Here is a 14,691-nt window from a genome sequence, read left to right as displayed (position 1 = left end):
CGATTCATTATTGTTGACGAATTGTGTTGACAGTTGACAGATCGGTTTATTTTGGGTTTGTGCTGTCTTGTTGCAATTTTATCGACCGTTTCCATATCGTAGAATGATTCACTGCTATGGGCAGTAGGGTTCGGTGTTAGTGTTATTTGGCCATTTCCACCCATTGAAGGCAGGTTAATTCGGTAGTGTAATCACGCTGTAACTCGTTGTTTGCGAACTAGGGAAAGCCCGCACCCGCAACGATGGCGTCCATGTTCGACCAGTACTCGAGCGATCTGATACGGGAAAGCTCCACCGACACGAATGTGGGTGTCGGACCGAAAACGTCCGGTTATGTGAGCGTACGGACACGCAAGGAGGTACCAATATTTACCAAGCAGAAGATGAACCTTAACCTGCCGTCCGGTATCCTGTTCCTGTCGGTGCAGAACGATTGGCTAATGATGCTGATGACCAATTTGACCGTGCTGCGAATGAATCTGAAGCAACCGGACAAGTTTACCGAGGTACCGATCGACAAGACGATTGGTGGATTGCGCCCATCGAACATCTACTTGGATCCTCTTGGGGCGCATCTGTTCCTTACCTTCCTACCCAAATCTCCCGGTTTCACACCGGAACTGCTGTACCTTCAGCGCAACAGCTTTAAGCCGAAGTTCGTCACAAAGCTAAAGGATCAGGAAATTACAGCAATTGGTTTCAACCACGTAAACACCTCCGAAACGAGCACCGGTCCTATTTTGCTCGGGACGGCACATGGCGTCATTTGGGAGGCGGAAGTTGGCCTCGAGAGTAGCGATAAGCTCGTGCAGAACAATGTACGGCACGCGTTTGACGTCGGCAAGGGTGAACCGCGTCCAATCACTGGGCTTGAGTTTTACCTGAAGACGGAACAGAAGCATCTGCACTGTATCGTGCTAGTGCTAACGGTGGACCGGCTGTACAAGTTCCACAACACGATCCGTTCATCGTCCAACGGTACGATGGCATCGTCTGCGATGACCGCTGCCCAGGAGCTGAAGCTCGGTGGCTATCTGCAGAAGGTGTTTAGCCCGTATCAAAACGTAGACGATCAGTTGCGTGATTTCGAGGAGCTGTCGGTTAGTGGAAGCAAAGCCACTACAACCGCCGGCAGCTGGCCGAAGTTGGTGTTTAACTACGAGGAAGATTTTCCGAAGAGTTTCGGCTGCCTAACGGAGCACGGCATCAACTATCAGGAGATTGATCCGGCCATCAATCAACCGCAGTTTGTGGTGCAGAAGGAGCTGATCACGTACCCAGAACCACGCTTTGTACCACCGGCAACCAATTCGCACAAGGTCGCACCGATAACGAACAGTCCACTATCGTTCATACTGACCGATTTCCATGCACTGCTGCTGTATCCCGATCACGTTAGTGCCATCTCACTGCTGGACTATCAGATCGTGTACGAGGAGTACTTTGTCGAGCAGTATGGCCGATTGATTAATATCGTGAAGGATGTTCGCTCGAACGTTACGTTCGTGTACAGCAACAAGCTTATTTTTCGCTATAAGGTATTAAATTGAATATTTCTTTCACTCTCCCCTATTTAGTGTGCATAAATTCAGGGTGGCCACTCAACTGGGAAATCGGGAAAACCGGGAATTAGCCGGGAATTTTTTTTAAACCGAGAAAAACCGGGAAAATTTTATTTTTTTGCAATAACGTATTTATCATCAAAGCATACAATTTGAAGTGTTTTTTATTCAAACAGAACGGCCTGGCCATTTTGCTGAAGAGTATGTTCAATCTCCATTAAATTAAATTCATAGATATACAAGCACATAATCAAAGGATAATGTTAAACCTATTGTGTTTCATTGTGAATTAAACAAGTTTTGATTAATCTTCTTAAAATGCTCTTTGTTTCTACATTCTCTATTTATTTTTTGAAGAAAAAAAAAAATGATGTCATCTTTGAAACACCAAAACAGGACGGCATCTTCTTGTACTAACTTGAAACTAAAATAATTTATTAAAATTTTATTAGAATAATGCATAGAAATTGAATCACGTAGTAACACGTTACAGGCCTCTAAAGTTGCAGAGCAATCCGATTGTGGTTTACACACATGAACCTAATTTCTGGAGATCTAAGGAGCCCCAAGTAGCCAAGTACCCAAGTAGCCATTTGCATGGAATTGGGTTAAGTGTTATATGATAAAAAACTTCGGCATCAAACTACCGCACAATGTTTATTTACAACCGAGAAACTAAGTGTAGTGAACCACCAAAAACCGGGAAAAACTTGGAAAAAACCGGGAGAAAATCTAAAATCCTGATTTGAATGACCACCCTGATAAATGTTTTTTTACTGTCAATCGATAAATACATTTTTATTTCGTTTACTTTCACGCACAGATTGTGAACGAGCAACGCAATGCTTGGAGACTGTACGCTGATCGGCAGAAGTTTGATCTCGCCTTACAGTACTGCAACAAAAATCCTGCCCATCGGGATATTGTGCTGGTGAAGCAAGCGCAATCGTATTTCTACGCCAGCGACTATCTGCAGGCGGCTGCCATCTTTTCCGAGACGCAGCTTAGCTTCGAGGAGGTGTGTCTGAAGTTTCTGCAGAAGAACAGCAACCAGGCGCTGCTGCTGTACCTTCGCAACCGGCTTGGACAGTTGAAGGCGCACGAGAAAACTCAAATCACCATGCTGATCGTGTGGATTGTGCAGTTGTTTTTGGTGGAACTGTCGCACCAGCGCGTTGGAGGGGAAAAAGCTACGCGCGATTTGCAGAAGCAGTTCGAAGCGTTTATGGCTAGCAGACCGGTGATGGCGTGTGTGCGTCGTAACCGTGCGGCGATATATGATTTGATGGCATCGTACGGTGATACGCATAATTTGACCGCGCTGACAACGATCAACCAGGATTACGAGTCGGTCATCCAGCAGTACATCAATCAGGGCCGGTATGAGGATGCGCTCGCTGTACTGAGCGCACAGAATAAGCCCGAGCTCGTCTATCAGTATGCGCCGATCGCGATGGAAATGTTGCCGACTGCGACGGTCGGTATGCTGATCGGGCAGGGCCATCGGCTCGATCCGGTACGGCTGATGCCGGCCCTGCTCTGTCTCGATACGGTGCAGCATGCGCACGAAACGGTGCGCTATCTCGAGTACTGCATACATTCGCGCGGTTGCGTCGAATCCGCCCTGCACAACTATCTCATCCAGCTGTACGGCGTTCATTTCCCGGATCTGTTGCTAACGTTCCTCGAATCGCAGGGCCGTGACACGACGATGGTACATTATGATCCACATTACGCGCTACGGATTGCGCTGCGCCACGATATTCGACCGGCAAGCGTGTTTCTGCACTGTTTGCTGGAAATGTGGGTACCGGCGGTACGGCTTGCCCTTACGCTGGAGGACACCGAAGCGGCACGGCAGCTCGCACGTCAAACGGCCGCCCAACCGACCGATCGGGTACTTCGCAAGCGACTGTGGCTGTTGATCGCGGAGCATGAAATACGCGGAACGCGGGACGAAGAGGTCCAACGGGCACTCGGCATACTGCAGGAGTGTGATCAGCTCCGCATCGAGGATCTCCTGCCGTACTTTTGCGACTTTCAGCGTATCGATCACTTTAAGGAGGCGATCTGCCGTTCGCTGAAGGAGTACAACGTGAAGATACAGGAGCAGCGCCGCGATATGGAGGAGTCGGCCAAATCGGCAAACCGGGTTCGTCAGGAGCTGCAAACATTCCGCGGACGTTCGGTTACGATCGGTGCCCAGGAACAGTGTGCCGTTTGCAGCGTCTACCTAATGCTGAAACCGTTCTTTGTTTTTCACTGTGGACATAAATTTCATGCCGACTGTCTCGAGCGTCAGGTGGTGCCGTATTTGAGTGCGTATTGCTCTCCTCTTGTTGGTTTCCCTTTTGCTATTTATCTATATTTGTTTTCTTGTAGGCACTGAAACGGCAGAACGATTAACGATGCTGAAGCAAACACTTGCTGCAACGCAACATCTGGCTGAGAGTGGCACTGCAGTCGCGGGAGGAACGTCCACTGCTCAGGATGCAGCAACCGTGCAGGTCGGTTCACACAAGGAAAAGCTAAAGAGCGAAATCGAAGCAATCATCTCGTCCGAATGTCTGTACTGTGGCCATCTGACGATCAATGCGCTTGACAAACCGTTCGTAGAAAACTGGCAGCAGGCCGACAGTGAATGGGATTAGGAGCCTTTTTGACTGAACTTCGCTCACCATTTTTCTTTTGGTTTTTGGTTCATTTCGAACCCTCCATTATGCGATATCATTTCTACACTGTTTCACGCTGACCTTGAAAATTCAATTCAGTACCGATGTGTGTTTTGATTTTGTTTTGTGCTACCGTCGGCATTATTTATTCCTTTTTCAGGACGATATTACTCTGACCTGTCGAATCACTCAAAGCAACATGTGCCAAAGCGAGATAATTTTCATCCTTTGGCGCTTGCGTTTCCCGACAGCTTCATCCTATTGCGATAGCATGTCTTTTCCAAATGAATAAAATTTCCTAAGTTCGTACATGAACGTATAGTGGAGTGTGTCATGTGATGCTTTCCAGTGTGTTATCAGCGTTACCCTTCCATCGAAAGCAAACGCTAACGTCGAGGACTATTAATTTGCAAAATGTATTAAAATTTAAATGCATACAATTATTAACTTACTCGTTTTGTTAGTGTACAACTGTAATGCAAATTGTTATTAAATAAAACAATATCTATAATATCTCAATCATATCGATCGTATCGTTATATACACAACCGAATTTTCATTTTAATTGTGTACTTTGTTTTAAATTTATTGCTTCTAACTTCGTCAAATTTTATCAGTCGGTTATAGAGGATCCCGTTTATTATTAAAAGAATTTTATGTCGTCGGTGTAAAGTACAAATAGTAGAGGACTAAAGATATTGCCTTAAGGAACACCGGAGCATGGAGAGAAAGATAAGAAATTGGAGAATTCTGCTTCTTTCTTGGTCTGTTAATGGTTGAGCACGTCGCTAAGATATGGTCAGGTCCCTAAACCATTTCCAGGAGTTTCCAGGTTGGGGTCCTCCATCCACAGCTGCATACGATCTCCGACAGGTTCGACTCCACTTGATCCTTTCTCGCCGTGGTCCTCTACGTCTCGTGCCCAATAGGTCGCTGACGAACACCTTCCTGGTGAGGGATGTCTTCCGGACGTATCAGTGTGTGATATATCGTGCATTTCGTGTATTGCTGGAGTCTTCTACTATCGCAGGGATTTGTGGAGCACGTAGTAGATACGATTTCCCTGAAGAATGCGCCTTCGGATTTCGCAGAACTCCTCTACCACCTCGAGATCTTCGTTGTCAACTGATCCTCTGCTTCAGAGTCAGACTCTATTACGGTCAGAGTCTCCGACAAGCAGGTATTTTGCCTAAGTTGCATTGATCATCTATCCAATACTATCCTCCCGCAGATGTCCGTCCGATGATGTCGATGTCATCCGCGAATCCGAGAAATTGGAGAGAATGGGTGAAAATCGTGCCCCGGATATTAAACAGCAAACAGGAGAGTCCGTATCATTGCCTAAGAACCCAGGGAAATTCGAACGATTCCGACAGCATGTTCGACACTCTCTACCCTTACTCTGCACCCCGTCCATAGTGGCCTTCAACAATCGTATCAGCTTCCCTGGGAATCCATACGTAGGACGCCTTAAAGTCCACGAACAGGTAGTGCGTAGAGATCTGGTACTCTCAGTACTTTTGGAGAACGCAAATCTAAATGCTGCGAAAATACTTCTTTCGGCGAGTAAAAAATCGTATCACGAATATTTTTATGTTGGCCGCTTTTTTATGGTGCGAAAGAGCTGAAACTACGGCAGAAAAAATGCCAGCAACAGTAGGCATAAGAGTTGGAATAAATGTGGAATAACAATCGATACTTTGAAGCAATTGTGTAAGAGCAGTTTTTTGTATTATTCTTTCTTTATTTAGAGCATTGTTTCACAGCATCGTACAATATTTTAGTCAACAACCAGGCGCCTCCTTGTATGGTAAACGCTCACCATTTAGATCCGGATTCAGGACAGTTAGCCGGATACTCATGATATTTCATTTGATTGTTCCTGTGGTTAATTTTAATTGTTCCCGGCTGTAGTTACAGCTTTCCAAATTCGGCCAGTACTTCACAGTACCTTTATGGAAAAAGTTGAGGAAAGCAAAATTTCCAGACCCTGCTTTTTAAATTTTTCAGTTTATGGTCTTGTTTGTAATGAAAATGCGTGTTTTGGGAGTACAGTTGTAAATGACTCCAACCATATCACGATTTTGTGGGCATTTTATCAACAAAAATGTGCTTCAATTTGTTGAGAATAATTTGAGTTTAAAGCTACAAGTCAGATTTGATAGTCGTTCCTCGTTCATACTTTGAGAATGTTACCAGAATCTGTGACTAAATTACTTGTAATATTGTACCTCGAAACTTTGTTTTACTATGTTTCTTTAGTTTCTTTAGTTGATTTGTTAAAAGCAGTTTTATTTCAATTTTAAAATTACAAAGAAAAATGATATTACTAAGATACAGGATTCATAAAATATTTGTTGTGTAATATGAAATTTATTCAGTTGAATTTCGTAACGAAAAATTCGTTGATAAATTTGTCTAAAAACCAAAAAAAAAACAAAGAATTTAAGCAAATTTTGTTTCTTAATTTTTTTTTATCGTCATTACAAAATAATCCATTTTTATACATACAGCAATGCTTCCTTCTTTTCAATCATTTAACTCTTTCCTAGTGAACACTTGCGAGTACGCTTTTAAAGTGCTCTCACGCTCACCCTTTCCTATCCGTGAGCTCTCCAACCAATCACAGCATCCTCTCACATCTCGTGCGCACAGCATCCCCAGCGGTTCCCAAGCAAGAAACCATCCAATCACAAGAGAAGACATTCAGGGGGCGTGGTTTACGGTTGTGTTGCTCTCTTTTTCTGCTCTCAACCGCTCAGACTCACGGCAGGATCACACATATCAGGAAAAGGATACGCTAGTTGTGCAGGTGTGCGTTACAATAATCGTTACATTCTGCGTTACTTGACATTACAAATTTTCAATCTTAAGTGACGCGAGCTAGGCAGAGCGAGTGAAATGCCGAAGTGAACGACGCAGCAGTTCATTAGTGTTGTGATTCACGTACGGTGCCGGTTTAATAGGTTTATTTATGATTTCTCCGGATTGTTTCTCTGCCCGGAACAATTGTCTCCACTTGGTTTTGGAGTGTTGGAACGAAAGAAAGAAAAAAACAACACCCCACTGGACGCTGGTTCTGCACTATTAGAAGAGACATACCAGCGAGAAACTAAGATTTCCTTTCACGGGGAAATTAGGACACAGGTTGGACGTGGATCAGCAACGTTTTTTTGGGGTTGGGAAGGAAAGTAAAAAAAAAACAAAAGCACGGTACCAAGAAATGAATCGCTTATGAGTGAATCTCTACCACCCGCACCACCACTATACCGATGATCGATCAGTCACTCAGATCAGAGACAGGTGTTTTCTCTTTCCTTTTCAGATGCAGAGCGTAATCACGCATTCCTGCCAACAGTTGACGCAGTTGACCACCAGTTGATTGATCCGCGCCGGTGTGGAAGAATCCGTCTGAGGTTGTTTTTTGGGGGGTGAGGGTGGAGTACTTGCTTTGGACATTTTTGGAATGTTTTGTCGCACCCGACGTGAGGCACTACTCATGTAAATAGACTAACGGTAGAAACGATGTTATGCTAATATGGTACTGCTGTATTACGCAGTGACGGGACCATCATCCATCTCCGGACTCCGGAGTGGTTGAACAAAAAATGGGGCTAACCGTTTCCCCAAATGTATGTTAATTAATTCTAGTTTTGTAGTAAAAAGTTTTTAAAATAGATTTAAAAAAAAACATTTTTCTTAGTTAGATAAATCATATAAAGTTGAAGTTATAACGAAAAATGTTCAAAATTTCCTGAAAAAGAAACCAATAATTATTTCCCAATATCTATTCTTGGCGGTTACGAGCTACTACAGTATATCAGTCACATCTGGTTTACTAGATCTTCAAGAATCTAGGTCATATCGATAAAATGAGTAAAATAAAATACAAATGATAAACAAATGAAACAGTTGTTGTTTGCTCTGAGGTTGCAAACAGATGTCCAAAGACGCATTTTACGCTAATGATACAACCGACTGAACAATGATACACGCACCACATTCAATACCGCAGTGACTTCGATTTGGAACACACCTGATACACACTTTATTCACCACACTACCGCAACACTGCTCCAGCAAAAAAAAAAGCAAACGTCCTGACACCGAACACCACTGGAACCGTTATTCTTAACATTTCCCTTTCCATGGCATTCATTGCAAGGACTTTCTTTCGGTACGGTGTCGACGACCCGTAGCACGGAGCCTGCAATGTTGCCGTATTAACCTTAGCTATACAAGCTGTCGTACGGTTAGTAGAGGTCGGGGCGAAAAAAAAAAGTTAACAAAACCGAAAACCGATTTGCCCTGATGCTGACGTTACGAATCTGTCTGAGCATCGCTACGGAGAAGGTGTGCGTATGCGTGTGTGAGAGAGCGAGCGAGAGAGAGCGAGAGGCTGCGAAAGAGAAGCAGCAGATGAACCTGACGTTGCGCACGTGCTCGATTCCTTTGTTTGTACGTCTACTGTCCAGTATCTCGCTCCTTCATCTTACCGCTTCGCACAAGTGTGTATAAGGCGTTTGCACCTGCTGCTGTTGCTTTTTGGGATGTTTAGGCCTTTGCCCCCCTTGTCGGGTATGTATAGAAGGCAGCGCAGCTGAGAGCGCACGCGCACTCTGCTGAGTCGCCCGGAGTTGGATCCGATGCTGAGGACCCACGGGCACAAGATCGCGCTCATCGCGAGTCGGTTCACGGTCAGCTGATTTTCGTGCATCGTGTGAAGCTGTCACCCGGGGGATAGGGTGACGAGAACGAGACAACAGACGACGAACCGCGTCGCAAGCTAATGGTTGGGCATCAGGTCTGGGCGACAGACGGCGAAACCTTGGTTACAGTGCGGGAGCCTGCCACATATCGGAGATGAGCCAATCAACAGGGCAGTGAAGGCGCCGGTGCGAGAATTCATTAGCCTCACAGTCTGGCGAGCGAAGAGAGGTGATCTCATATCCAACATCACAACTCCGGGGCTTCGGGCAATGCGGGACACCGAACATTGGGTTCGTTTTTTTCCATTCTACCTGCATGCATCACTATTTCTCTTTCGCATCACTTCGTTCTGCGGTGAGGTCGGAAGAGTTCTCGCCGTATCCCTCCTGTTGGTCATTACACACGGGGTAAAGCCGTCGCCTGTGCCGTCCGTCGCCACCATCACCGGCCTACAACTACAGACTGGTGCTGACTTCCGCCGACTTAATAGTGTGTTGCGCTTGCCTTAATGATGATCAGCTGGTGGCGCGGGTACAGGTGTTTATTGAATTATAAATGAATTGTGATGATCTACCTCGCTCCGGCTGCGTTGCGACGCAGGATGACGGTTGACAGATGAAGTGCGTGCGAGTGAGAGAGAGTGAGAGAGATGTTAAAAGATGATTCGGGAGCCTGGTTGAGTCAGACTCGTGGAGCTAAAAGTGTTGATCTCGTTTCGCGGTATTGTGCCGTTCTATGGTATATCGTACCAGGTGGATTACCTGTGCCACGACTCTACGATAATGTCACATATTTTATACTTTTGCAAGATTACAGCGAACATATGCTTGTTTATTCCGATCGGATGTATTGGATGCTCAGGAAGACACTTCTCAGTCTCATGACTAGTAGCGTATTACCATAGAAGAGCATAATCCTTGAACTTCAAAAAATATTTTCCAATTTTTCCAATTTTTTTTTCTTTGAAGAAGATGAGAGCGGTTGTTCGTTTTTTTTTTTGGTACAAAAGATCGCTCTCGGGGGGGCACGTGCGCGTTCGCGATCGTATCAGGCACAACCACGCATTTTTTTGGTTTTCTCCACCCGTCACCCGTATGCATACCCTCGAATCTCCCGTACGAACGCGGAAACGCACATGCTGCGAAAAGGCTCTAGAAGCTGTGCGTAAAATGTAAACTCGAAAGTGGTCAAAAAAGGATGCGACTAACGAAAAAAAGAGCCACAACAACAAAAGAGTAAAAGTAAAAAAAAAAAATAGAAAGGTAAAATAAAATAAAAACCCATCAAAACATCTCCTCATTGATCTCCGTGTATATGCCATGTGTGACAGTGGGCAGAGGGTAAAAGGGTGAGTTTGTAGCTGCGCGTGCGCGGGTTTGATAGCTTCAGCGCGGGCAGGTGACGGAGAAACCTATACAGATCACGGACGGACGGTAGAAGGCAGGAGCATTATTTTGTGCCGGTTTGCTTTATCCCCCATATTTCTTCTGCGCTGTTCTGACTCTCTGTCTGCTTTTATTTTTCTTCTCTTTTCTTCATTTTTGTTTCTCCACTGCCACTGAGCCAAAGCTGCAGCAGGTGTTAGGAATACGCTGGCTGTTGCGGGAAACGGCAACATAATCTTCGCCAGTGGTAAAAAAAAGGAAGTACGTTCCTCCATTCCTTCTTCCCTCTCCCGGTACCCTCTCCTCTATGTTGGAACACTCCTTCCGGACGTTTCGTTGTTCATTTGTCCAAGGGAAGAGATCTGATCGTAGCAGCACACGTCCAAGACCGTTAAACTTTAGCATTGCCTCAATCGATCAGCTGGCGGGGAAGCTGTTTCATCTTTCTCGCTCTACTTGGAGAACCTCCATATCATGCCGTCTGTCTGATTATTTACATCCCAGTTTTGTGTATAACAATGTTTTGACGTTTCAGGACGTTATGCCCCGACAAGTTCGGAAGTGTCTTTTAATGTCACAATGTACTTTGGATTTTACCAACAAACATATAGTTAATTTCCTTTGTCCTTTGATAGCTGTTAGAGCAAAATCTTCGTAGAAAAGAAATTAAAGAAATGAACAGGTTTTAGCGATTTTTTCATACGAGTCACCAGCAATCTAGTGGCAAATCCTGGAATGCTTCCAAATTTAGGCCATTTATTATATTTTCTCCCTTCTGGTGAAAGGAGGCAGAAGTGTCCATAAAGTGTTGCAGAGACTAAAGATACAGATCGAGAGAAAAGTGTTCTCAGTGATTCCTTCAGGGAGATCTCGGGACCTGGACAAGATAGACATTATAATGGAACATTACTGGTGAAGGTTATCCGTATCTGATCAGCAGGCAATCACTGAGAAGGAGCGACTAAAGGTGTTGGTGGAGAAACTCTTTCCAAAGCATCTGCGACTTCAGGATCTTGATGGTTGGTGTGAATGACTTGACTCTCCAAGAGGATCTACCAAGAGGATACTTATGGGTGACTTTAACTTATGCTCCCTAAGGTATTTCCTTCAGAACTTGTAGTAATTTGGGGTATCGGGCCACAAAGTGTCTTGCCCAAGCTATATTTTTCACCAGTAAGTATGAGCTCTCGTGCCAAGAGATCACTAGAAGAGATGGGCTGTTTAGATATCAACATTTCTTGAAATGGATCTCAGATCTGACTATTAGAACTTTCATATCCAAAATCGCCAACGGATCTCATCCAATAATGTTGATCCCAATATTCCTGGTAGTGATAATGCTTAACTGTTTTTATGTAGAATTTTGTCTCAACAGTCAGGGATTTCAACGAAAGGAAAGCGAGAATTCTAAAACTATACAACTATGAGCAAACAGTTTGTTCTCATTTCCAGTCGAATAATTGCCACCACATCATGACACGCGAAACGGAACCCGTCCAGAAGGCTGAAAATAAATTGTTCATTCCAAACCGGCGCGTCCGAAGCGGAAATGATCACGATACTTTCCATGTGCGAAGCCGTGTGCCGGTGTGGAATTAGCGGGATTAAAAGCCGGTGCGGATAGAGAACGTGTGGATGGTGAAAGCAGCGATGAATTTTGCACGCATTCATTATGAAAGTGTCCATTGATGAAAAACGGATGGAATGACAATTGAACAATGGAGCGAATGAGGCTTTAAGCGAACCCCGACTTCAGAACGCCACATAAACACACCTTAGGGGAAGCTGCAGGATATTGAAGCAATCGAGAAATGCCGTGTTCAGTTAACCATTTCTTCTTGCGTTTTCTTTTGAACGTCTATTAACCCTTTCCCCCAACTTTCTCGTCCCCCCAAAAAACAAAAAAAAACAATAGTGATTTTTTAAAGTACAATATTTACAGTACAGAGACGCTTAACTTGCGCTTACGTGCGGATGAATGAAAGGCAAGGGAAAAAAAAGCATTTGCGCTAATCGCATTCATAAAATATGCGAACGTGTTTGGCATGCTGACTGAACCGCGGGCACACGTTCACTATTGCGTGCGCGCACACACACACACGCGGTACATACAATATTCGGTTGCGCAAAATTTCTTCCCCCGCAAAGGCACTGAATGGCCCTTCAATGATGGTGTGGATGACAATTTTGGCCTCCGTACGAGCATCCAGATTCGTGTCGCAACTCCAAAAACGACCATTTTTTTTTTCTTTCGTTCTTCATTGTCGTTCAGGAGCTAATAGCTGGCCCCAATTTGTGCGTGTGTGTGTATGTGTTTTTTTCTCTTTTCTTTTCTAGTCTTGGGCACCGTTCCGTTAAGTTGCCAGTTGACGTGACCCCCCTCTTTTTTTTTCTCGCGATCAAACATTTGGACGTTGAGAATTGCATCTTTCCCCCGCGTACAGATGACAGATGGTTGAATACTAACCTTGGTTGGTAGTATTATGGTGGATGCGTTATTATGGAGTGGAAAAAAAATATCTTTTTTGCACTAAGCGCACACATATCTGCCTCGGTAACTGGTCAGCGTTCGGTTGGTAGGGAGGATGCAATTAGGAAGCGTGCCGGTATCATCTTCTGCTGACCTGAACCACATACCAAAACGCGCACGGTATGTCACTCAACATGTGCTATAACGACCGTGCTATAAATAAGCGTTACCGACAGACATTTGCATTTCGGGCAGACGCAAAATCGGGAGCCTGCCTGGTAACGCACTGCTCCGGTTTTTTTTTAATTTTATTTTATTTTCGCACACGGTGATGCAACCGCGGATGCGCCGTGGATCATAGAAATTGCACGATTGTTCGCTCATCTCCCGAACACCGTACACCGCACACATCATTTGCCGACTTTAGTTTTGCGGGGAAGTTTGTTTATTTCGCCGAAGTCCAACGATGACCCAGACCCGATGAGGTGTGGCAGCGTACAGCGTACAATGGTAGGGAACGTGAAGTGAAGCCAGTACGCGTGAATCGAATGACAATTAATATGCTGCCAGACGAACACAGACGCTGATCATACGCTTTGCATAACACGGCCACCGGTTTGTTGCATGCTAGTGGCATCCCACCCTGTTTACTTCTTTCTTCCTGTGTTAATAGGACGTAGTTGGATGAAATCTTTCCAACGGTTTACTCTCTTACTGGAGTGCTGAGATATTGAAGATGAGTTCTTTATATTGAAGTTTACTTGAGGCGATACTTTAGATGTCTATTAGGAAGTCCTTCCTGGTCGTCTGTTCAGGTGTAATATTAACTTCACTGTTCCAAACTGGGCCCTCACCCTTCGATTTAGCGGTTTTAAAAAACAGTCCTTAGCATCCACATCCACATGTGCATATATTGCTTTTCACCTTGCATGGACATCAATAAAAAAAATAAAACACCATTACCAGACAGGAAGTCCTGCTGACCCTTATGTAGCAATACACCGGCAATACCCGGGTAGGTAGCGGTGAGTGGTTCACCCCTGATCGAGCTCGATCATGTTGCTCACCGCAATACCCGATGCCACCAGCATAGCGGCAATGGGGATTAAGGGGGAGAGGTCAATGTCCTTGCGAATAGGGTATAGGGTCTGCTATGTAGGATACGGGCCATGGTAACAAGCTGCAAAAAAAGGGAAGAGAAAATCAACACGCAACCACACCCGCAACCCGACTATGAACCTTGTTTTAAGCGAGAGAGAGTGAGTGAGAGCGAGAGAGATATAAAGAGAAAGAGAGCAAACACAAGGATTGTAGGATAGAAACGGAAGAACAATCCAGGAACAAAACCGGAACCAACAGGGGCAAATGTACACGCATGCGAGAGAACCACTGGAAATGAATCACCTTGGCCCGGGGCCCGGTTAAACGGAAATGTTGAGGTTGTGGATATCACCTTGGTGACTGGGTGTCAGGCAACATCAACAGTACTGTTACGGAACAGGCGGACGTTTCTGGACGTGTTCCGGTACCAAGGGCTACCGAACTGGATGCAATATGTCGTAGAATCGCTGTATATCTTTCTTCCAGTTCATCATTGAAGTTGTTGATTAACTGTGGAGTTGTTGTTGTTGAACGTGGGTGACATTTCTATGGCAACGCGGAAAACATCACAGCACGGAAGGATGGCTGTGGGTAATCTGTACGCAAGCGTGCGGTAGAGACAACATTCAAAGACCATTCCAGGATGCGAATGTGGAGCTTAGGAGCGTTGACGGAAAGGGAAGATAGTTCAAGGTTTGACGTCTTTTACGTCTTGAACTACCTCTGTCTACTATATTTATATGTTCCAAATTTTAAGAATATCTCATAAATTTGAGATCTTCAAACTTCAA

The 14,691-nt window shown here is 44.8% G+C and overlaps 1 protein-coding gene across 1 annotated transcript; it reads left to right on the top strand.

Moving 5' to 3' along the window:
- The first annotated feature begins 29 nt into the window (after positions 1-29).
- LOC125766041 (vacuolar protein sorting-associated protein 18 homolog) lies at positions 30-4,753 on the top strand. The gene is made up of 3 exons (XM_049431624.1): positions 30-1,538; positions 2,386-3,880; positions 3,945-4,753. Exons 1-3 carry the CDS (start codon positions 243-245, stop codon positions 4,211-4,213), a joined length of 3,060 nt encoding a protein of 1,019 aa, XP_049287581.1. The 5' UTR covers positions 30-242; the 3' UTR covers positions 4,214-4,753.
- The last annotated feature ends 9,938 nt before the right edge of the window (positions 4,754-14,691 follow it).

Source organism: Anopheles funestus, chromosome X (assembly GCF_943734845.2).
Source record: "Anopheles funestus chromosome X, idAnoFuneDA-416_04, whole genome shotgun sequence".
Lineage (NCBI taxonomy): Eukaryota > Metazoa > Arthropoda > Insecta > Diptera > Culicidae > Anopheles > Anopheles funestus.
This window is presented reverse-complemented; position numbering and strand designations above follow the sequence as displayed.

Excerpts from the sequence above, each read along its gene's own strand:
- LOC125766041 (XM_049431624.1), top strand. The coding sequence starts at position 243 with ATGGCGTCCATGTTCGACCAGTACTCGAGCGATCTGATACGGGAAAGC. Across the intron at positions 1,539-2,385 it reads AGCTTATTTTTCGCTATAAG|ATTGTGAACGAGCAACGCAA; the intron begins GTATTAAATTGA and ends TTTCACGCACAG. Across the intron at positions 3,881-3,944 it reads TCAGGTGGTGCCGTATTTGA|GCACTGAAACGGCAGAACGA; the intron begins GTGCGTATTGCT and ends GTTTTCTTGTAG.